General features: G+C 36.8%; 1 protein-coding gene across 10 annotated transcripts in view; it reads left to right on the top strand.

The window, feature by feature from the left end:
• Window positions 1-25,549, top strand: part of FAM227B (family with sequence similarity 227 member B) — a 310,848-nt gene that overhangs the window by 86,808 nt on the left and 198,491 nt on the right. For all 10 annotated transcript variants that reach the window (XM_077127827.1, XM_077127830.1, XM_077127829.1 and 7 more), the window contains one exon: window positions 23,114-23,251. In XM_077127827.1, the coding sequence (XP_076983942.1) occupies window positions 23,114-23,251 (138 nt within the window). The remainder of the gene's footprint in view (window positions 1-23,113; window positions 23,252-25,549) is intronic.

Genomic DNA, 25,549 nt, shown 5'->3' with positions numbered 1-25,549 from the left:
GTCCTGTTCTGAAAAGGATTTTTTTCTTTCTTTCTTTTTTGTCGCTGTGTTTCCACAGCTAGACTGCTGTTTGGATAAAGCTGCAGGGCTTCTCAGGCTCCAACTGCCCCAGGCATGGGTAGAATTAAGCTTGTTTGAGAATTTGTCTGAAGGCTGTGCCTTCCCCAGGAGAGGCCTGGAGCCCAGCTCAGGTGGATTCCCTCCCTCAAGGGATTCAGACCCCAGGGTCTGGAAAAGTGAAACAAAGCCAGCCACAACCTCTCCTCTGTCTCAGCCATGCTCCCAGCAGGGAGAGTCTGCTGAAGTCTACCACATCACCTTATGCTGGTGAGACCTGCAGGCAGACAATTGCCGCATATTGGGCAGGATAGGAAAAAACAGAGTCCAGAGGCCTCATAGGAAAGTCTTTCAACCTGCTAGGTCTCACCCTCAGGGAAAGCGGATGCAGGTGACTCTTTCCTCCAGAGAGGAGGCCAGAATGGTCTGTGAAAATCTGACTGGGGTCTATAATACCTAAGTACACCCTCCTAAGGGGAAAAAAAAGGCACCACACAGGCAGGGCAAGAAACAAGAAAGCAAGAACTGAAAAATTCTGATCTGTTAAACAAAACCTAAGCTAAAGGTCTAGAATAAGCTGAACTGAATGTCAAAGAATGGATAGACAACAAAGTTATCCAGCAAGAAAATCCTAGGTAAAAAAAAGTGAAAACAATCTCCAGAATAAACTAATTAAGGAAATTAAATGCCTAGATGCCAGTAAAAAATAATAAATCATACTAGGAAAACTGAAGATATGGCCCAGTCAAAGGAACAAACCAACAGTTCAAATGAGATACAGAAGTTGAAGAAATTAATTCAGAATGTTTGAATAGACATGGAAAACCTCATCAAAAATCAAATCAATGAATTGAGAGAGGATATAAAGAAGGCAAGGAATGAACAAAAAGAAGAAATCAAAAGTCTGAAAAAACAAATCACAGAACTTATGGGAATGAAGGGCACAGTAGAAAAGATGAAAAAAAGACAATGGAAACCTGCAATGTTAGATTTCAAGAGGTAGAAGATAGGATCATCCCACAGGATGGGATATCTGAAATCCAACAAGTAAAAGAAAATACAGGGAAAAGAATGGAGAAATATGAGGAGGGACTCAGGGAATTGAATGACAACATGAAGTGCAAGAACATACATATTGCAGGTGTCCCAGAAGGAGAAAAGAAAGGAAAAGAAGGAGAAAAACTAATGGAGGAAATTATTACTGAAAATTTCACAACTCTTATGAAAGACTTAAAATTACAGATCCAAGAAGTACAGTGTACCCCAAAAAGAAAAGATCCAAATAGACATACTCCAAGACACTAATCAGAATGCCATGTCAAAGAGAAAGAATCTTGAAAGCAGCAAGAGAAAAACAATCCATCACATACAAGGGAAGCCCAATAAGACTATGCATAGATTTATCAGCAGAAATGGAAGCGAGAAGACAGTGGTATGATATATTTAAGATACTAAAAGATAAAAACTGCCAACCAAGAATTCTGTATCCAGCAAAATTGTCCTTCAAAAATGAGGGGGAAATTAAAATATTTTCAGACAAGAAATCTCTGAGAGAATTTGTTACCAAGAGACTGGCTCTGCAAGAAATGCTAAAAGGAGCACCAGAGACAGATAGGAAAAGAGAGGAGAGAGAGGTGTGGAGAAAAGTGTAGAACTGAAGACTTTCAGTAAAGGTAAAAAGAATAAAAATTAGATATGGCATATAACATACAAAAGGCAAAATGGTAGAAGAAAGTACTGCCCTTACTGTAGTAAAACTAATGGATTAAACTTCCCAATCAAAAGACATAGACTGGCAGAATGGATTAAAAAAACAGGACCCATCTATATGCTGTCTACAGGAGAGGCATCGTAGACCCAAGGATCAACAAAGGTTGAAAGTGAAAAGTTAGGAAAAGATATTTCATGCAAACAACAATCAGAAAAGAGCAGGAGTAGCTATACTAATATCCAACAAATTAGACTCCAAATGTAAAACAATTAAAAGAGACAAAGAAGGACACTATGTATTAATAAAAGGAACAATTCAACAAGAAGACATGACAATCATAAATATTTATGCACCAAGCCAGAGTGCTCCAAAATACGTGAGACAAATACTGAAAAGAAAAATAAACACATCTACCATAATAGTTGAAGACTTCAATTCCCCAATCTCGTCAGTGGACAGAACATTTAGACAGAGGATCAATAAAGAAACAGAGAATTTTAATAATGCAATAAATGAGCTAGACTTAACAGATGTTTATAGAACATTACACCCCACAACAGCAGGATACACCCTTATCTCAAGTGCTCTTGGATCATTCCTAAGGATGGACCATATGTTGGGTCACAAAGCAAGTCTAAATAAATTTTAAAAGATTGAAATCATACAAAACACTTTATCAGATCATAAAGGAATGAAGTTGGAAATCAATAATAAGCAGAGGGCCAGAAAATTCACAAATATGAAGTCTACACAACACACTCTTAAACAACCAGTGGGTCAGGGAAGAAATTACAAGATAAATCAGTAAAAATCTCAAGGCAAATGAAAATGAAAACACAACATATCAAAATTAATGGGATGCAGCACAGGTAGTGCTAAGAGGTAAATTTATTGCCCTAAATGCATATATCAAAAAAGAAGAAAGAGGAGAAATGGAGGAATTAACTGTCCACTTGGAAGAACTAGAGAAAGAACAGCAAACTTATTCCAAAGCAAGCAAAAGGAAAATAAATAACAAAGATTAGAGCAGAAATAAATGAAATTGAGAACATGAAAATCAACAAAACTAGAAGTTGGTTCTATGAGAAAATCTATAAGGTTGACAAAAAGAAAAAGAGAGAGGATGCAAATAAATAAGATCAGAAATGGAAGGGGAGACATAACCACTGTCCCCGCAGAAATAAAGGAAGTAGTGAAAGGAAACTATGAACAACTGTATGCTAATAAACTCGACAATGTAGATGAAATGACAACTTCCTAGAAAGGCATGAATAACCAACATTGATTTGAGAAGAAATAGGTGACCTCAACAAACCAACCACAAGTAAAAAAAACTGAATTAGTCATTAAGAATCTCCCAAAAAAGAGAAGTCCAGGACCAGATGGCTTCACATGTGAATTCTACCAAACATTCCAGAAAGAATTAGTATCAATCCTGCTCAAACTCTTCAAAAAAATTGAAGAGGAAGGAAGGCTACCTAACTCATTCTATAAAGCCAATATCACCCTCATACCAAAGCCAGACAAAGATATTACAAGAAAAGAAAACTATAGACCAATCTCTCTAATGAATATAGATGCAAAAATCCTCAACAAAATTCTTGCAAATCGAATCCAGCACCACATTAAAAGAATTATACACCATGACCAAGTAGGATTCATCCCAGTTATTCAAGGATGGTTCAACATAAGAAAATCAATTAATGTAATACACCATATCAACAAGTCAAAGCAGAAAAACCACATGATCATCTCAACTGATGCAGAAAAGGCATTTGACAAAATTCAATATCCTTTCTTGTTGAAAACAGTTCAAAGGATAGGAATAGAAGGGAACTTCCTCAATATGATAAAGGGAGTATACGAAAAACCCACAGCTAATGTCATCCTCAATGGAGAAAAGCTGAAAACCTTTCCCCTAAGATCAGGAACAAGACAAGGATGTCCACTATCACCATTGTTATTTAACACTGTGTTGGAACTTCTAGCAAGAGTAATTAAACCAGAAAAAGAAATAAAAGGCATCAAATTGGAAAGGAAGAAGTAGAGCTCTCATTGTTCACAGATGATGTGATACTATATGTCAAAAACCCTGAAAAATCCATAGCAAAACTACTAGAGCTAATAAATGAGTAGAGCAAATTAGCAAAGATCAACACTCAAAAATCTGTAGTATTTCTATACATTAGTAATGAACAATCTAAGGGGGAAATCAAGAAAAAAAATCCAGTTACAATTGCAACTAAAAGAATAAAATACTTAGAAATAAATTTAATTAAGGATATAAAAGACCTATACAATGAAAACTATAAGAAATTGCTAAAAGAAATCACAGAAGACCTAAATAAATGGAAAGGCATACCGTGTTCATGGATTGGAAGGCTAAATATAGTTAAGATGTCAATTCTACCTAAATTGATTTACAGAGTCCATGAAATGCCAATAAAAATCCCCCAAAACATACTTTTCATAAATATAAAACCCAATAACCAAATTTATCTGGAAGGGCAGAGTGCCCTGAATGGCTAAAAATATCCTGAGGAGGAAAAATGAAGTTAGAGTTCTCATACCACCTAACTTTAAGGTGTATTGGAAGCTACAGTGGTCAAAACAGCATGTTACTGACATAAAGATAGATATACTGACCAATGTAATTGAATATGTAGACCCTTTCATCTATGGACAATTGATCCTTGATAAGGCAGTCAAGCCAACTCACCTGGGACAGAACAGTCTCTTCAATAAATGATGCTCAGTGAACTGATTATTCACATGCAAAAGAATGAAAGAGGACCCATACCTTACACCCTATACAAAAATTAACTCAAAATGGATCAAAGACCTAAACATTAGATCTAAGAACATAAAACTTTTAGAAGAGAAGGTAGGGAAATATAAATCTTATAATAGGAGGCAGTTTCCTAGATCTTACACCCAAAGCATGAGCATCAAAGAAAGAAAGAAAGAAATGGGAACTCCTCAAAAGTAAACACTTTTGTGCATCAGTTAACTTTGTAAAGAGTGTAAAAAGACAGCCTACACAAATGGGAGGCAATATTTGAAAACGATATATCAGATAAAGGTATATTATCCAGACTATATAAAGAGATTGTTCAACTAAAGAACAAAAAGACAAACAACCCAATTACAAATGGGGAAAAGACAAGGACACTGTTCAGAAGAGGATATACAAATGGCCAAAAGGCACATGAAAAGGTGCTTAACTCCTCTGGCTAGTCAGGAAATGCAATAATGGCTATTATCAATAAAACAGAAAACAACAAATGCTGGAGAGGATGTGGAGAAAGAGACACACTTATCCACTGTTGGTGGGAATGTAAAATGGTACAACCACTTGTGGATGGCAGTTTTGTCGTTCCTCGGGAAGCTAAGTGCAGAATTGCCATATGATATGGCAATATCATTGCTTGGTATCTACTCAGAGGACATAAGGGCAAGGATACAAACAGACGATTGCACACCAATGTTTATAACACCATTATTTACAATTGCCAAGAGATGTAAACAGCCCAAATGCCCATCAACAGATGAGTGGCTAAACAAGCTGTGGTATATACATAAGATGCAATATTATGCAGCTGTAAGACAGAATAAAGTTATGAAGTATGTAACAATATGGATGGACCTTGAGGACATTTTGCTGAGTGAGATTAGCCAGAAACAAAAGTATAAATACTATATGGTCTCACCGATATGAACTAACATTAGTGAATGAACTTGGAGAATTTCAGCTAAGGACAGAGACCATCAGGAGATAGAAATAAGGTAGATATTGGGTAATTGGAGCTAAAAGGATACAGATTGTGCAACAGGACTGGTTATAAACATTCAAAAATAGATAGCACAATGCTACCTAACTAATACAATAATGTTAGTACACTGAATGAAGCTAAATGTGAGACTGATAGAGGGAGGAGGGCTGGGGGCACAAATGAAATCAGAAGGAAAGATAGACAATGAAGACTGAGATGGTATAATCTAGGAATGCCTAGAGTGTACAATGATAATGACTAAATGTACAAATTAAAAAATGTTTTTGCATGAGAAAGAACAAAGGAATGCCAGTATTGCACGGTGTTGAAAATAGATTTTAATTCCTATTTTAAAACTTTCATGTATGAGACTAAGGCAAAAAATGTTTATTTGGTGCAAAATTTTTAATTTGACTAGTATATTTCCTAATATAACTTATGTGGACAGCTTAATTGAACACCATAGTACATGGAAACTTGAGTAGGGTATGAGAGTTTGTAGGTTTGCGCAGAGTGATGCCCTGATAAATCCCAGAGTGATTTGAATAGGGAATAAAAAAGTATTTGCAAAGTCCCCTTGGGGGAATGGTGAGAAAGGGGGAAAATTCAACTTCCCTGTGTGGAGAATTTCTGATATTCTTATAAGCAGTGGGGCCAACCAAAGCAATAGGCTGAGCCCTCAATCTTGGGATTTGCTCATGTGAAACTTATCCCCACAAAGGATAGGCTAAGCCTACTTAAAATTAAGCCTAAGACTCACCCTCATAGAACCTCTTTTGTTGCTCGGATGTGGCCTCTTTCTCTCAGCCAATATGATAAGTAAACCCACTGCCCTCCCCCGCTCTACATGGGACATGACTCCCAGGGGTGTAAAACTTCCTGACAACATGGGACAGAATCCTAGAATGACCTGGGACTCAGCATCAAGGGATTGTGAAAACCTTCTAGACCAAAAGGGGGAAGAGAGAAATGAGACAAAATAAACCATCAATGGCTGAAAGATTTCAAACAGAGTTCAGAGGTTATCCTGGAGGTTATTCTTCTGCATTATATAGATATCACCTTTTTAGTGAAGGTATATTGAAGAGGCTGGAGGAAAGTGCCTGAAAATGTAGAGCTGTGTCCCAGTAGCCATGTTTTTTGAAGATGATTTTATAATGATATAGCTTTCACAATGTGACTGTGTGATTGTGAAAACCTTGTGTTCTGATGTTCTTTTTTTTTAACTTTTTTTATAATTTTATTTTATTTTATTAATTAACAGAAAAAAAGAAATTAACCCAACATTTAGAAATCATACCATTCTACATATGCAATCAGTAATTCTTAACATCATCACATAGATGCATGATCATCGTTTCTTAGTACATTTGCATCGGTTTAGAAGAACTAGCAACACAACCGAAAAAGATATAGAATGTTAATATAGAGAAAAAAAAATAAAAGTAATAATAGTAAGAACAAAACAAAACAAAACAAAAACCTATAGCTTGGATGCAGCTTTATTCAGTGTTTTAACATGATTACTTTACAATTAGGTGTTATTGTGCTGTCCATTTTTGAGTTTTTGTATCTAGTCCTGTTGCACAGTCTGTATCCCATCAGCTCCAATTACCCATTATCTTACCCTGTTTCTACCTCCTGCTGGACTCTGTTACCAATGACATATTCCAAGTTTATTCTCGAATGTCCGTTCACATCAGTGGGACCATACAGTATTTGTCCTTTAGTTTTTGGCTAGACTCACTCAGCATAATGTTCTCTAGGTCATCCATGTTATTACATGCTTCATAATTTTATCCTGTCTTAAAGCTGCATAATATTCCATCGTATGTATATACCACAGTTTGTTTAGCCACTTGTCTGTTGATGGACATTTTGGCTGTTTCCATCTCTTTGCAATTGTAAATAACGCTGCTATAAACATGGTGTGCAAATGTTCATTTGTGTCTTTGCCCTTAATTCCTCTGAGTAGATACCTAGCAATGGTATTGCTGGGTCCTATGGCAATTCTATATTCAGTTTTTTGAGGAACCGCCAAACTGCCTTCCACAGTGGTTGCACCATTTGACATTCCCACCAACAGTGGATAAGTGTGCCTCTTTCTCCACATCCTCTCCAGCACTTGTCATTTTTTGTTTTGTTGATAATGGCCATTCTGGTGGGTGTGAGATGATATCTCATTGTGGTTTTGATTTGCATTTCTCTAATGGCCAGGGACATTGAGCATCTCTTCAAGTGCCTTTTGGCCATTTGTATTTCCTCCTCTGAGAGGTGTCTATTCAAGTCTTTGTCCCATTTTGTAATTGGGTTGGCTGTCTTTTTGTTGTTGAGTTGAACAATCTCTTCATAAATTCTGGATACTAGACCTTTATCTGATATGTCATTTCCAAATATTGTTTCCCATTGTGTAGGCTGTCTTTCTACTTTCTTGATGAAGTTCTTTGATTCAGGAAAGAGTTTAATTTTGAGGAGCTCCCATTTATTTATTTCCTTCTTCAGTGCTCTTGCTTTAGGTTTAAGGTCCATAAAACTGCCTCCAATTGTAAGACTCATAAGATATCTCCCAACATTTTCCTCTAACTGTTTTATGGTCTTAGACCTAATGTTGAGATCTTTGATCCATTTTGAGTTAACTTTTGTGTAGTGTGTGAGATATGGGTCTTCTCTCATTCTTTTGCCTATGGATATCCAGTTCTCTAGGCACCATTTATTGAAGAGACTGTTCTGTCCCAGGTGAGTTGGCTTGACTGCCTTATCAAAGATCAAATGTCCATAGATGAGAGGGTCTATATCTGAGCACTCTATTCGATTCCATTGGTCGATATATCTATCTTTATGCCAACACCATGCTGTTTTGACCACTGTGGCTTCATAATATGCCTTAAAGTCAGGCAATGCAAGACCTCCAGCTTCGTTTTTTTCCCTCAAGATGTTTTTAGCAATTCGTGGCACCCTGCCCTTCCAGATAAATTTGCTTATTGGTTTTTCTATTTCTGAAAAATAAGTTGTTGGGATTTTGATTGGTATTGCATTGAATCTGTAAATCAATTTAGGTAGGATTGACATCTTAACTATATTTAGTCTTCCAATCCATGAACACGGTATGCCCTTCCATCTATTTAGGTCTTCTGTGATTTCTTTTAGCAGTTTTTTGTAGTTTTCTTTATATAGGATTTTTGTCTCTTTGGTTAAATTTATTCCTAGGTATTTTATTCTTTCAGTTGCAATTGTAAATGGGATTTGTTTCTTGATTTCCCCCTCCGCTTGTTCATTGCTAGTGTATAGAAGTGCTACAGATTTTTGAATGTTGATCTTGTAACCTGCTACTTTGCTGTACTCATTTATTAGCTCTAGTAGTTTTGTTGTGGTTTTTCCGGGTTTTCGATGTATAATATCATATCGTCTGCAAACAGTGATAGTTTTACTTCTTCCTTTCCAATTTTGATGCCTTGTATTTCTTTTTCTTGTCTAATTGCTCTGGCTAGAACCTCCACACAATGTTGAATAATAGTGGTGATAGTGGACATCCTTGTCTTGTTCCTGATCTTAGGGGGAAAGTTTTCAATTTTTCCCCATTGAGGATGATATTAGCTGTGGGTTTTTCATATATTCCCTCTATCATTTTAAGGAAGTTTCCTTGTATTCCTATCCTTTGAAGTGTTTTCAACAGGAAAGGATGTTGAATCTTGTCAAATGCCTTCTCTACATCAATTGAGATGATCATGTGATTTTTCTGCTTTGATTTGTTGATATGGTGTATTACATTAATTGATTTTCTTATGTTGAACGATCCTTGCATACCTGGAATGAATCCTACTTGGTCATGATGTATAATTCTTTTAATGTGTTGTTGGATACGATTTGCTAGAATTTTGTTGAGGATTTTTGCATCTATATTCATTAGAGAGATTGGCCTGTAGTTTTCTTTTTTTGTAATATCGTTGCCTGGTTTTGGTATGAGGGTGATGTTGGCTTCATAGAATGAATTAGGTAGTTTTCCCTCCGCTTCAATTTTTTTGAAGAGTTTGAGGAGAGTTGGTATTAATTCTTTCTGGAATGTTTGATAGAATTCAGATGTGAAGCCATCTGGTCCTGGACTTTTCTTTTTAGGAAGCTTTTGAATGACTAATTCAATTTCTTTACTTGTGATTGGTTGGTTGAGGTCATCTATGTCTTCTTGAGTCAAAGCTGGTTGTTCATGTCTTTCCAGGAACCCGTCCATTTCCTCTAAATTGCTGTATTTATTAGTGTAAACTTGTTCATAGTATCCTGTTATTACCTCCTTTATTTCTGTGAGGTCAGTAGTTATGTCTCCTCCTCCATTTCTGATCTTATTTATTTGCACCCTCTCTCTTCTTCTTTTTGTCAATCTTGCTAAGGGCCCATCAATCTTATTGATTTTCTCATAGAACCAACTTCTGGCCTTATTGATTTTCTCTATTGTTTTCATGTTTTCAATTTCATTTATTTCTGCTCTAATCTTTGTTATTTCTTTCCTTTTGCTTGCTTTGGGATTAGTTTGCTGTTCTTTCTCCAGTTCTTCCAAGTGGACAGTTAATTCCTGCATTTTTGCCTTTTCTTCTTTTCTGATATAGGCATTTAGGGCAATAAATTTCCCTCTTAGCACTGCCTTTGCTGCGTCCCATAAGTTTTGATATGTTGTGTTTTCATTTTCATTCACCTCGAGGTATTTGCTAATTTCTCTAGCAATTTCTTCTTTGACCCACTCATTGTTTAGGAGTGTGTTGTTGAGCCTCCACGTATTTGTGAATTTTCTGGCACTCCACCTATTATTGATTTCCAACTTCATTCCTTTATGATCCAAGAAAGTGTTGTGTATGATTTCAGTCTTTTTAAATTTGTTAAGACTTGCTTTGTGACCCAGCATATGGCCTATCTTTGAGAATGATCCATGAGCACTTGAGAAAAAGGTGTATCCTGCTGTTGTGGGATGTAATGTCCTATAAATGTCTGTTAAGTCTAGCTCATTTATAGTAATATTCAGATTCTCTATGTCTTTATTGATCCTCTGTCTAGATGTTCTGTCCATTGATGAGAGTGGTGACTTGAAGTCTCCAACTATTATGGTATATGAGTCTATTTCCCTTTTCAGTGTTTGCAGTGTATTCCTCACGTATTTTGGGGCATTCTGGTTCGGTGCGTAAATATTTATGGTTGTTATGTCTTCTTGTTTAATTGTTCCTTTTATTAGTATATAGTGTCCTTCTTTGTCTCTTTTAACTGTTTTACATTTGAAGTCTAATTTGTTGGATATTAGTATAGCCACTCCTGCTCTTTTCTGGTTGTTATTTGCATGAAATATCTTTTCCCAAACTTTCACTTTCAACCTATGTTTATCTTTGGGTCTAAGATGTGTTTCCTGTAGACAGCATATAGAAGGATCCTGTTTTTTAATCCATTCTGCCAATCTATGTCTTTTTATTGGGGAATTCAGTCCATTAACATTTAGTGTTATTACTGTTTGGATAATATTTTCCTCTACCATTGTGCCTATTGTATTATATATATCATATCTGATTTTCCTTCTTTCTATACTCTTCTCCATACTTCTCTCTTCTGTCTTTTCGTATCTGACTCTAGTGCTCCCTTTAGTATTTCTTGCAGAGCTGGTCTCTTGGTCACAAATTCTCTCAGTGACTTTTTGTCTGATAATGTTTTAATTTCTCCCTCATTTTTGAAGGACAATTTTGCTGGATATAGGAGTCTTGGTTGGCAGTTTTTCTCTTTTAGTAATTTAAATATATCATCCCACTGTCTTCTAGCTTCCATGGTTTCTGCTGAGAAATCTACACATAGTCTTATTGGGTTTCCCTTGTATGTGACAGATTGTTTTTCTCTTGCTGCTTTCAAGATCCTCTCTTTCTCTTTGACCTCTGACATTCTAACTAGTAAGTGTCTTGGAGAATGCCTATTTGGGTCTAATCTCTTTGGGGTGCGCTGCACTTCTTGGATCTGTAATTTTAGGTCTTTCATAAGAGTTGGGAAATTTTCAGTGATAATTTCTTCCATTAGTTTTTCTCCTCCTTTTCCCTCTCTTCTCCTTCTGGGACACCCACAACACGTATATTTGTGCGGTACATATTGTCCTTGAGTTCCCTGATACCCTGTTCAAATTTTTCCATTCTTTTCCTGATAGTTTCTGTTTCTTTTTGGAGTTCAGGTATTCCATCCTCCAAATCACTAATTCTATCTTCTGTCTCTTTAAATCTATCATTGTAGGTATCCATTGTGTTTTCCATCTTTTCTACTTTATCCTTCACTTCCATAAGTTCTGTGATTTGTTTTTTCAGTTTTTCTATTTCTTCTTTATGTTCAGCCCATGTCTTCTTCATGTCCTCCCTCAATTTATCGATTTCATTTTTGAAGACGTTTTCCATTTCTGTTCGTATATTCAGCATTAGTTGTTTCAGCTCTTGTATCTCATTTGAACTATTGGTTTGTTCCTTTGACTGGGCCATATTCTCAATCTTCTGAGTGTGGACCGTTATCTTCTGCTGCTGGCGTCTGGGCAGTTAGTCAGATTTCCCTGGGTGTCGGACCCAACAAGTTTGTAAGATTTTTCTGTGAAATCTCTGGGTTCTGTTTTTCTTATCCTGCCCAGGAGGTGGCGCTCGTGGCACACGTTTGTCTCACGTGTTTGGAAGGGATCCCCCCAGTCACCGATCTCCGCGGCCTGGGGATTTCCGATCCAATTTTCTCCGTTGGTTTGGGGGTTGGTGCGTGGTGGGGGCGTCAGCCGCCATGGCTTGAGGGGAACCTATGGCTGGTCGCCGGCCGCAGCGGGCCCGGGGAATTCGCCACCGGACCAGGAAGTCGCCAGCAGGGGAGGGCTACCGCGGCTTGGGTAGCCCTCTGATCCGAGACTCGTAGCCGGACCAGGAAGCTGCCCGCAGAAGAGGGGCGCCGGCTGCCTCGGCTTGGGAAACTTGCCTCTCCGAGACTCTCAGCCAGCCCAGGAAGGAGGGAGGGAGGAGCTCCGGCCACCACAGCTGCCACTGCTCGGGAAATCGCGCGCCGTTTGGGGATCTCACCGCAGCCGAGTCTCGCAGTCAGACTAGCCAGTCCAGACTGGGGTACGCTGTGTGTCCATTCCCTGCCGTGGCCCGGGGAGCTGTTCTGCACTGTTTCAGTTCACCTAGTAGTTGCTTTGGAGGAGGAACTAAGACGCATGTACCTTACTAAGCCGCCATCTTGGCCCCCTAAACTTTTTTTTTATTAATTAAAAAAAATTAACAAACAAAACATTAAGATATCATTCCATTCTACATATACAATCAGTAATTCTTAATATCATCACAGAGTTGCACATTCATCATTTCTTAGTACATTTGCATCGATTTAGAAAAAGAAATAAAAAGACAACAGAAAAAGAAATAAAATGATAAAAAGAAAAAAAGATTATACATACCATAGCCCTTATCCCTCGCTTTCATTTACCACTAGCATTTCAAACTAAATTTATTTTAACATCTGTTCCCCCTATTATTTATTTTTATTCCATATGTTTTACTCTTCTGTTGATATAGTAGCTAAAAGGAGCATCAGACACAAGGTTTTCACATTCACAGAGTCTCATTGTGAAAGCTATGTCATTGTTTAATCATCATCAAGAAACATGACTACTGGAACACAACTCTACATTTTCAGGCAGTTCCCTCCAGCCTCTCTGCTACATCTTGAACAACAAGGTGATATTTACTTAATGGGTAAGAATAACCTCCAGGATAACCTCTCGACTCTGTTTGGAATCTCTCAGCCATTGACACTTTGTCTCATTTCACTCTACCCCCTTTGGTCGAGAAAGTTCTCTCAATCCCTTGATGTTAATTCTCAGCTCATTCTAGGGTTTTTTTCAGTCCCTTGATGCTGAGTCTCAGCTCATTCCAGGATCTCTGTCCCACATTGCCAGGAAGGTCCACATCCCTGGGAGTCATGTCCCACACAGAGAGGGGGAGGGTGATGAGACTGCTCGTCATGTTGGCTGGAGAGAGAGGCCACATCTGAGCAACAAAAGAGGCTCTCTTGGGGGTGACGTTTAGGCCTAAATTTTAAGTATACTCAACCTATCCTTTGTGGGGTTAAATTTCATATGAACAAACCCCAAGACTGGGGGCTCAGCCTATAGCTTTGGTTGTCCACACTGCTTGTGAGAATATCAATAATTCAACTTGCGGAAGTTGAATTTCTCCCTGCTCTCACCATTCCCCGAAGGGGGCTTGCAAATACTTTTCCAGTCACTGATCAAATCATTCTGGGATTCATCGGGGCATCACTCTGGACAAACCAACAAAATCTCATGTGCTACTGAGATTCTAAGTACTTATGACATTCAATCAAACTATCTACATGAGTTATATTAGGAAATGCTCTAGTCAAAATCTAAATTTTGTAACAAATAAACATCTTTTGCTTTAGTCTCACACATAAGGTGACATTTTAAAGTATTAATTATCATCTATTTTCAGCACCCTGCAAAAATGACATTCCTTTGTTCCTCCTCATGCCAAAACATTTTTAAAATTTGTACATTGTACATTTCACTGTTATTATACACTCTAGGCATTCCTAGATTATACCATCTCGATCTTTACCATCTATCTTTCTTTCTGATTTCATTTATGTCCTCAACCCTCCTCCCTCTGTCATTCTCACATGCAGCTTCATTCAGTGTTTTAACATAATTACATTACAGTTAGGTAGTACTGTACTGTCCATTTCTGAGTTTTTGTATCCAGTCCTGTTGCACAGCCTGTATCCCTTCAGCTCCAATTACCCACTATCTTACCCTATTTCTATCTCCTGATGGTCTCTGTTACCAACGACATATTCCAAGTTTATTCACTAATGTCAGTTCATATCAGTGAGACCATACAGTATTTGTCCTTTAGTTTTTGGCTAGACTCACTCAGCATATTGTTCTCTAGGTTCATCCATGTTGTTACATACTTCATAAGTTTATTCTGTCTTAGAGCTGCATAATATTCCATCGTATGTATATACCATAGTTTGTTTAGCCACTCATCTGTTGATGGACATTTTGGCTGTTTCCATCTCCTTGCAGTTGTAAATAATGCTGCTGTAAACATTGGTGTGCAAATGTCCATTTGTGTCTTTGCCCTTAAGTCCTCTGAGTAGATACCTAAGAATGGTATCACTGGGTCATATGACAATTCTATATTCAGCTTTTTGAGGAACCACCAAACTGCCTTCCACAGCAGTTGCACCATTTGACATTCCCACCAATAGTGAATAAGTATGCCTCTTTCTCCACATCCTCTCCAGCACTTGTCATTTTCTGCTTTGTTGATAATGGTCATTCTGGTGGATATGAGATGATATCTCATTGTAGTTTTGATTTGCATTTCTCTAATGGCCAGGGACACTGAGCATCTCTTCATGTGCCTTTTGGCCATTTGTATTTCTTCTTCTGAGAGGTGTCTGTTCAAGTCTTTTTCCCATTTTGTAATTGGATTGGCTGTCTTTTTGTTGTTGAGTTGAACAATTTCTTCATAAATTCTGGATACTAGACCTTTATCTGATATGTCATTTCCAAATATTGTCTCCCATTGTGTAGGCTGTCTTTCTACTTTCTTGATGAAGTTCTTTGATGCACAAAAGTGTTTAATTTTGAAGAGCTCCCATTTATTTATTTATTTCTTCTGTGCTCTTACTTTAGGTTTAAGGTCCATAAACCCGCCTCCAGTTATAAGATTCATAAGATATCTCCCTACATTTTCCTCTAACTGTTTTATGGTCTTAGACCTAATGTTGAGATCTTTGATCCATTTTGAGTTAACTTTTGTATAGGGTGTGAGATATGGGTCCTCTTTCATTCTTTTGCATATGGATATCCAGTTCTCTAGGCACCATTTATTGAAGAGACTGTTCTGTCCCAAATGAGTTGGCTTGACTGCCTTATCAAAGATCAAATGTCCATAGATGAGAGGGTCTATATCTGAGCACTCTATTCAATTCCATTGGTCGATATATCTATCTTTATGCCAGTACCATGCTGTTTTGACCACTGTGGCTTCATAATATGCCTTAAAGTCAGGCAGCGCGAGACCTCCAGCTTCGTTTTTTTTCCTCAAGATGTTTTTAGCAATTCGTGGCACCCTGCCCTTCCAGATAAATTTGCTTATTGGTTTTTCTATTTCTGTAAAGTAAGTTGTTGGGATTTTGGTTGGTATTGCATTGAATCTGTAAATCAATTTAGGTAGAATTGACATCTTAACTATATTTAGTCTTCCAATCCATGAACATGGTATGCCCTTCCATCTATTTAGGTCGTCTGTGATTTCTTTTAACAGTTTTTTGTAGTTTTCTTTGTATAGGTCTTTTGTGTCTTTAGTTAAATTTATTCCTAAGTATTTTATTCTTTGAGTTGCGATTGTAAATGGAATTTGTTTCTTGATTTCTCCCTCAGCTTGTTCATTACTAGTGTATAGAAATGCTACAGATTTTTGAATGTTGATCTTGTAATCTGCCACTTTGCTGTACTCATTTATTAGCTCTAGTAGTCTTGCTGTGGATTTTTCAGGGTTTTCGACATATAGTATCATATCATCTGCAAACAGTGATAGTTTTACTTCTTCCTTTCTAATTTTGATGCCTTGTATTTCTTTTTCTTGTCTAATCGCTCTGGCTAGAACTTCCAACACGATGTTGAATAACAGTGGTGATAGTGGACATCCTTGTCTTGTTCCTGATCTTATGGGGAAAGTTTTCAGTTTTTCCCCATTGAGGAGGATATTAGCTGTGGGGTTTTCATATATTCCCTTTATCATTTTAAGGAAGTTCCCTTGTATTCCTATCCTTTGAAGTGTTTTCAACAGGAACAATGTTGAATCTTGTCAAATGCCATCTCTGCATCAATTGAGATGATCATGTGATTTTTCTGCTTTGATTTGTTGATATGGTGTATTACATGAATTGATTTTCTTATGTTGAACGATCCTTGCATACCTGGGATGAATCCTACCTGGTCATGGTGCATAATGTTTTTAATGCATTGCTTGATTTTATTTGTTAGAATTTTGTTAAGGATTTTTGCATCTATATTTTTTCTTTTTTTGTAATATCATTGCCTGGTTTTGGTATGAGGGTGATGTTGGCTTCATAGAATGAATTAGGTAGCTTCCCCTCCACTTCAATTTTTTGAATAGTTTGAGCAGGGTTGGTAGTAATTCTTTCTGGAATGTTTGGTAGAATTCACATGTAAAGCCGTCTGGTCCTGGACTTTCCTTTTTGGGAAGCTTTTTAATGACTGATTCAATTTCTTTACTTGTGATTGGTTTGTTCAGGTCATCTATTTCTTCTTGAGTCAAAGTTGGTTGTTCATGCCTTTCTAGGAACCTGTCCATTTCATCTACATTGTTGTATTTATTAGCGTAAAGTTGTTCATAGTATCCTGTTATTACCTCCTTTATTTCTGTGAGGTCAGTGGTTATGTCTCCTCTTCCATTTCTGATCTTATTTATTTGCATCCTCTCTCTTCTTTTTGTCAATCTTGCTAAGGGCCCATCAATCTTATTGATTTTCTCATAGAACCAACTTCTGGTCTTATTGATTTTCTCTATTGTTTTCATGTTTTCAATTTCATTTATTTCTGCTCTAATCTTTGTTATTTCTTTCCTTTTGCTTGCTTTGGGGTTAGTTTGCTGTTCTTTCTCCAGTTCTTCCAAGTGGACAGTTAATTCCTGATTTTTGCCCTTTCTTCTTTTTTGATATAGGCATTTAAGACAATAAGTTTCCCTCTTAGCACTGCCTTTGCTGAGTCCCATAAGTTTCGATATGTTGTGTTTTCATTTTCATTCACCTCAAGATATTTACTGATTTCTCTTGTAATTTCTTCCTTGACCCACTGGTTGTTTAAGAGTGTGTTGTTGAGCCTCCAAGTATTTGTGAATTTTCTGGCACTCTGCCTATTATTGATTTCCAACTTCATTCCTTTATGATCTGAGAAAGTGTTGTGTATGATTTCAATCTTTTTAAATTTGTTGAGACTTGCTTTGTGACCCAGCATATGGTCTATCTTTGAGAATGATCCATGAGCACTTGAGAAAAAGGTGTATCCTGCTGTTGTGGGGTGTAATGTCCTATAAATGTCCGTTAAGTCTAGCTCATTTATTGTAATATTCAGATTCTCTATTTCTTTATTGATCCTCTGTCTAGATGTTCTGTCCATTGATGAGAGTGGCGAATTGAAGTCTCCAACTATTATGGTAGATGTGTCTATTTCCCTTTTCAGTGGTTGCAGTGTTTGGCTTATGTATTCTGGGGCCTTCTGGTTGGGTGCATAAATATGTATGATTGTTATGTCTTGTTGTATTGTTCCTTTTATTAGTACATGGTATCCTTCTTTGTCTCTTTTAACTGTTTTACATTTGAAGTCTAATTTGTTGGATATTAGTATAGCTACTCCTGCTCTTTTCTGGTTGTTATTTGCATGAAATATCTTTTCCCAACTTTTCACTTTCAGCCTATGTTTATCTTTGGGTCTAAGATGTGTTTCCTGTCGACAGCATATAGAAGGACCCTGTCTTTTAATCCATTCTGCCAGTCTATGTCTTTTGATTGGGGAGTTCAATCCATTAACAGTGTTATTACTGCACAGGTAGTACTTTCCTCTACCATTTTGCCTTTTGTATTTTATATGTCATATCTAATTTTCCTTCTTTCTACACTCTTCTCCACACCTCTGTCTTCTGTCTTTTCGTATCTGTCTCTAGTGCTCCCTTTAGTATTTCTTGCAGAGCTGGTTTCTTGGTCACAAATTCTCTCAGTGGCTTTTTGTCTGAAAATGTTTTAATTTCTCCCTCTTTTTTGAAGGACAATTTTGCTGGGTATAGAATTCTTGACTGGCAGTTTTTCTCTTTTATTAATTTAAATATACCATTCCACTGTCTTCTCGCCTCCATGGTTTCTGCTAAGAAATCTACACATAGTCTTATTGGGCTTCCCTTGTATGTGATGGATTGTTTTTCTCTTGCTGCTTTCAAGTTCCTCTCTTTCTCTTTGACCTCTGACATTCTGATTATTAAATGTCTTGGAGTATGTCTATTTGGATCTATTCTCTTGGGTGTGCTGCACTTCTTGGATCTGTAATTTTAGGTCTTTCATAAGAGTTGGGAAATTTTCAGTGATAATTTCTTCCGTTAGTTTTTCTCCTCCTTTTCCCTTCCCTTCTCCTTCCAGGACACCCACAACTCGTATGTTTGTGCGCTTCATATTATCATTCAATTCCCTGGGTCCCTGCTCATATTTTTCCATTCTTTTCCCTATAGTTTCTGTTTTTGGATTTCAGATGTTTCATCCTCCAGTTCACTAATCCTAACCTCTGTCTCTTGAAATCTACCATTGTAGGTTTCCATTGTTTTTTTATCTCTTCTACTGTATCTTTCATTCTCATAAGTTCTGTGATTTGTTTTTTCAGACTTTCCATTTCTTCTTTCTCTTCATTCTTTGCCTTCTTCATGTCCTCCTTCAGTTCATTGATTTGTTTTTTGATGAGGTTTTCCATTTCTGTTTGTATATTCTGAATTAGTTGTTTCAGCTCCTGTATCTCATTTGAACTATTGGTTTGTTCCTTTGACTGGGCCATATCTTCAACTTTCCTGGTGTGATTTGTTATTTTTTGCTGGCATCTAAACATTTAATTACCTTAATTAGTTTATTCTGGAGATTGCTTTCACTTATCTTACCTAGGGTTTTCTTGCTAGGTGATTTTGTTGTCTATTTGTTCTTTGACCTTCAGTTCATCTTTTTCTGGGCCTCTAGCTTAAGTTTTGTTTAACAGAGGGTAAATTTTCAGTTCTTGTTTTCTTGTTTCTTGTCCTGATTGTAAGGTGCTTTTTCCCTCCCCACCCTTAGGAAGGTCTACATAGGTATTACAGACTCCAGCCAGGTTTTCCCGGACTAAACTGGCCTCCTATCGGGGGAAGGAGTCACCTGCGTCAGTTTTCCCTGTGGGTAAGACCCAGCATGTTGAAAGACTTTCCTGTGCAGTCTCTGGGCTCTGTTTTTCTTATCCTGCCCAGTATGTGGTGCTTGTCTGTCTACGGGTCCCACCAGCAAAAGATGTTGTGGCTCCTTTAACTTTGAAAGGCTCTCCCTGCTCGGGGTGTGGTGGAGACAGAGGAAAGGTTGTAGGCTGGTTTTAATGGCTTCTGATTGCCAAGCCCTGGGATCTGAATTCCTTGAGAGAGGGATTCCACCTAAATTGGGCTTCACCCCTCCCCTGGGGAAGGCACAGGTGGGAGATAGCCCTGAAAGCAGTCTGTTTCTGCCTATGCCTGGGGCAGTTGCAGCCCGAGTAGTCCCACTGCTGAATCCAGAGGCAGCCAAGCCTCCATAGAAACAGCCACAAAAACCTTTTTCATCCCCTTTCCTCTTTTTTGGTTAGCCCAATAAGCGACCTCTGCCTTGACCAGTTTCAACTGAGCTGGGGCTTATTTTTAGTAGTCTGAATTTGTTTATTAATGCCACAATTGGTGTTTGGTTGGACTCAGTCCCTGCTACTGTTAGAGTCTCTTTCCTTTCCCTCTGGCAAGCTGCCTGTTGGGGAGGGGCACCGGCCGCTGGGGCTTGGGGAACTCACGGTTCTGGAGACTCGCAGCCAGTCCAGCTGGTCCAGACTGGGGTATGCTGTGTGTTTGTCACTGACGTGGCTCCGGGAGCTGTTCTGTACTGTTTCTGGTTATTTAGTAGTTGTTCTGGAGGACGAACTAAAACGCGCACATTGCTAAGCCGCCATCTTGGCCAGGATCCCCCTGATGTTCCTTTTATCTACAGTATGAACAGATGAGTAAAACATAGGTATTAAAAATAAATAAATAATAGGAGGAACAAATGTTAAAATAAATTTATCCCTATGTTCACCATGTGTTTTTCCACTTGAGAGAGAAATCTTGAACTTCTTTGGCCTTCTTGAACCAAGGTATTGTGGAGGGCCAGGAGCAATCAATCAGGCCCCAGCAGGGAAAGTGCCCACAACATTGGGGCAGAATGTCCCCAAGAGTTAAACAATAACCAATGTGAGGGAACTGGGGGAATGGGATGTGTTTTGGCAACAGTTAACGGCATTTTTCTGTTTCTATGATCACGCTTGCTTGCTAGCAACTGCAAAACCACAACATGATTTTAGCCTTTATAAGCATGCCTTGAAAACTTCTGCAGGCTGCTCTCTGAATCTTCCTTCTTGGAGGTTTCTGAGGCAGTTGTCAAGCCAGCTAATAAAGACTCCCAATTGGCTTGCAGTTTTGAATTGTGTGGTCTCTCTTTTGGTGCGCTCCACAACAGTATCTTTCTCTGGATGCCTGTGATTAAACATTTCTATAGACTTGTTTTAATTGGGACATTTTCTCAGCCTCAGAACTGTAAACTAGCAACTCATTGAATTCCCCTTTTTAAAAGCCATTCCATTTCTGGTATATTGCATTTCACCGTTAGCAAACTAGAATAGCTGTGCACACTGACTAGTCCTTGAGCTCTTTCCTGCCGCTGAGTGAAGAAATTTCACTGTGTCAGTCCCTGGTTGAGGTCTTGACTTCTCTGGTAATTCCAAGGGCTCTCCAGCATCCAGCCAAGAATTCCTGGAGTTCTGAAGCATCCAGCCTAGAACTCCTAGGACTTTCCAGCTTCCAGCTGAGAAATTCTGGGGTTCTCTGGCATCAAGTTTATTAAATTATTTGGCTGAATGCACTGACTAATCCTTGAATTCTTTCCTTAGATTGAGTCAAGAACCCTCACAATACCACTCCTTAGTTGAAGTCTTGATTTCTTTGAGAACCCCTGGGGCTGTCCAATGTCACCTATACCTAATCAAAGTTGTTGTTTCTAGGACACAGGATATGTTGTTGGGTATGGGGGAACTATTGTGTTATGCAATATTTGACTCTTTAAACTATGTGTCTGTGTAAATTTAATGAAATAAGAATGAAAATGAAAATGTCAATTGACAGGTGATTTCAAAGTTATTTGGGGGGTTCAACTCCTTTGACTTGTTTGCTATTTGTTTCTGACCCCTGTAGTGTAAAAATTTCCTAGTTAACCCCTGAATAGGTCCTTCCAGAGTTTAATTTTTTAAAAATTGTCAATAGTAAAGATATAAAACACTTTCAGAGTAGTGCAATGGTAGCTCAGAGGCAAAATTCTCTCCTACCGTACCGGAGACCCATTATTCGATTCCCGGAGCTTGCCCATGCCAAAAAAAAAAAAAAAAAAAACACACGCAAACACTGCATTTCACAGTTATGGTCTTATATTAATTCCATTCTTGTAACAGTCTTTTTTTAGTGATTAATTTGAAATTTTTTATGTGTAAATAATTTGGAATGCAGTCACAGTTCAACCAGTGGTTAATTTGGAAAAGAAGCAACAGGGAGACTAACTTGTTTTAAGTGTTAAACTATGAACCCCACGTTGTGATAAATAATTTCACATCCTTCTTGAGGGGAGGCAGGAACTATATGGATTTGAATTTTGTGGCCCTTAAATCAAGCACATAATTTAGTACATAGTAAGCCTTCAGAGATGTTTGCTGAATAAATCAATGTGTTATTTCTCTTTATACATCTCTAACAAATAAGGTTCATCCCAGAAATGTAAGGATTCTTCAATACAAGAGAATCTATCAATAAGCACTCAAATAAACCAAACTGAATGTTTCTTCATATTTTATCTAGTGATAACTAAATATGTTTAGAGAATTCTAATTTGATAGCTCAATATAGCAAATAATCTTCATTGAACACTCACTACTGAGACAGTATTGGTTCTATTTATGAGTATGTCAGTGAACAGTAATAGTGATAATATTAGCTCCTCTTTGTATAGTGCTCTGCCATTACTGAACAGTTTGACATATATTATCTCAATTGATCCTCAGTAAAACTATGTGAAGTAAACAAAGGAATTTTTATTATTCACACTTTTCTTGCTGAGAATATTGATGTTTAGAGGTTAAAAGACATATCCCAAATCTACACAGCTTAAAAGTGGCTTTTTAAATGAAATTTATTTTTATTACTTTTTGAATATTATAAGTGATTCATAGATATATTTTTTTAAGTTGGAGACACAGATAAGCCATTGAAAAAATAACAATAACCTATACTTAGAGACTTAGGTAAAGCTGTTTTTCACATAAAACATGAATTTATTTCCATGTTAAATATTGACAAGGTAATTTTTAATGCCTACTTCATAATCCACTGTATGGATATACTATGTTGGATATTTATGTTCTTTCCAAGTTTTTGCAATACTTAATATCCTCTTATGTCCATTCATGAACTTGGCTAATTTCTTTTTCATAAATCATATCTTCATCTTGAACCTAGATCTTCAGACCTTTTAAAGTTAAAGTTATGAATCAGAAGATAACATTGAATTTTGGCTGTTTTCTAATTCACTGTTTTACATTAGAAGATAGTAAAATCTCTGTCTTGAAGTTCTCTCATTTGAACTTTAGGCTGACAGTCCTCACAAGACTGTTGTTATTTAGAATCCCAACTTCTCTGCCTTAGTGTACATTTTATATTAACAGGTTTAAAACCTCAAAAAGGCTTTTGGACGCACTGGAAACTGAAAGGACTCACCACAACAACCATACATGGTAGCAAGAAAGCACCTCCAAAATCTGAAAAGGAAATTATTGCAAGCAGTCAAGAACGCATAATGGGTAGTAAGTAAATTTTTTTATGAAATGAAGAAAGAAATAGATAGCCAAAATCAAGGGTATTAAGTTATTTGTCATAATTTTCTAATTGTTGTTCTTTGGTAGAAATTAAGAAAAAAACATTTGATTTCCATATTGATGCTTTATCATTCTCTATCTTCTTTTTTCATATAAACACTTAAAGCCACAAATTTCCTTAAGTTCTCCTTTAACTACAGTCTACAACTTTGGTTATATTGTATTTTCATTACCATTTAATTCAAAATATTTTCTAACCCCTATTATAATTTCTCCTTTGACCCATGGATTATATAAAGGTGAGTTGTTTAGTTTACAAATATTTGGGACATTTCTTGGTATCTTATAATTACTGTTTTATAATTTTAAACTATTGTGGTACAAGAAAATACTCCATAAGATCTTTTAAAATACACTGATTTATGGTCTATCTGGTGAATGTTCCTCGTGCCCTCAAGAAGAGTGCAGCTTTACAAATCTCAATTAGATCAGTGGTTGATAATGTTATTCAGATCTTTTGTCTCAGAGCTCAGCAAACTATAGCTTGTGGACTAAATCTGGCTTGCAGCATGTTTTTTTGTGTGTGTTTTGTTTTGTTTTGTTTTAATATTTATGGTTTTTATTGATAATCTCTTTCTTTGTCTAAAACCAATAAAAAGTCATCTCTAAACTTTTCAACCAAGCTAGAAAATTACATTAAACTACTAGGTCATCAAGATAGGGTTTCTTTTTTTTAAAATTAGAGAAGTTGTGGGTTTAAAGAACAATCACACATAAAGTACAGAATTCCCATATACCATCCTATTATTAACACCTTGTATTGATGTTATTTGTAACATCAATATTTACAAATATTGTAACAATTTGTAACAATTGATGACAGCACATTTTTCTAATTATACTATTAAAATAGCTTGTGGTTTATCTTAAGGTGCACTGTTTGTGTAGTGCACTTCTACGGAGTTTTAAAAACATTTATTCTATTATCATATATACATTTACCCCTTTTAACTACATTCAGATATATATTTCAGTGCTGTTAATTATGTTCACAATGTGCTACATCACCACCATCCATTACCAAGCATTTTACATTGTTCCAGATGGGAACCCTGTACATTTTAAGCCTAACTTTCCAATATTTACGTAATTCATCAGCTAAGGATGATTTTACATTCTTAAAGGAATGTAAAAAATGAAAACAGACCAAAAACAACATAGAAGAATATATGACAAAGACCACATATAGCTTGCAAAGTCTAAAATATTGACGATCTGGACTTTTATTGGAAAATTTTCCAACCCCAGATCTATATCCTTACTGACATTTTGTTTAGTTCTTATATATTTATGCTATATAATGTTATAATTTTTTTTTTTGTTACATGGGCAGGCACCAGGAATCGAACATGGGCCTCTGGCATGGCAGGTGAGAACCTCTGCCACTAAGCCACCGTTGCCTGCCTTATAATGTTATAACTTTTATATACACAATTGTATGTTTTTTTCCAGCTTTATTGAGGTCTAATTGAGGTACAATATACAAATTTAAAGTGTAAAACTTGGTGAGTTTGAATATTAGTGTATACTCCTCTGAAACCATTACAGCGCTGATAGGAAACTTAAATGATAATAAATGATAAATGACTAAATATTAATAAACTCCTAAAAGTTCCTCATACCTTTTTGTAATTCCACTCACCTACTCTTCTTTGCCCCACTGCCTACCCCTAGGCAATTCTGATATGCTTTTTGCCACTAGAGGTTAGTTTATATTTTCTAGAATTTTATATAAGTGGAAGCATAGAGTCTATGCTCTTTTTTTTTATGCTCTGCCAAAAAATAATTATTCATAATTATTTTGAGATTCATTCATGTAATTGAATGCATTAAAGTTTGTTCTTTTGAATACTGAGTGTGGGCCATACTAAGAATAAATATACAATTTATTTATCCATTTACCTGTTGATGGACATTTGTATTGTTTCCAGTATTTGGTTATTACAAATTAAGATATTATGAATATTCATGTGAACGTATTAGTGTAGGGAATTTTCATTTCTCTTTAGTAAATATCTAGGAGTGGGTAATATGGTAGGTATATGTTTAACTTTTTAAGAAGCTGCTGAACTGTTCTGTGAATTGGTTGCATGATTTTACATTCTCACCAATATATGAGTTCTAGTTATTCCACATCCTTGCTAACTCTTTTTAACTATAGCCATTCCTGTGGGTATGTAGTGTTATCTAATTAGGTTTTTATTTGAATTTCTCTAATGACTAAAT

The sequence above is a fragment of the Tamandua tetradactyla genome, chromosome 14 (genome assembly GCF_023851605.1).
Source record: "Tamandua tetradactyla isolate mTamTet1 chromosome 14, mTamTet1.pri, whole genome shotgun sequence".
NCBI classification, from domain to species: Eukaryota; Metazoa; Chordata; class Mammalia; order Pilosa; family Myrmecophagidae; genus Tamandua; species Tamandua tetradactyla.
This window is presented reverse-complemented; position numbering and strand designations above follow the sequence as displayed.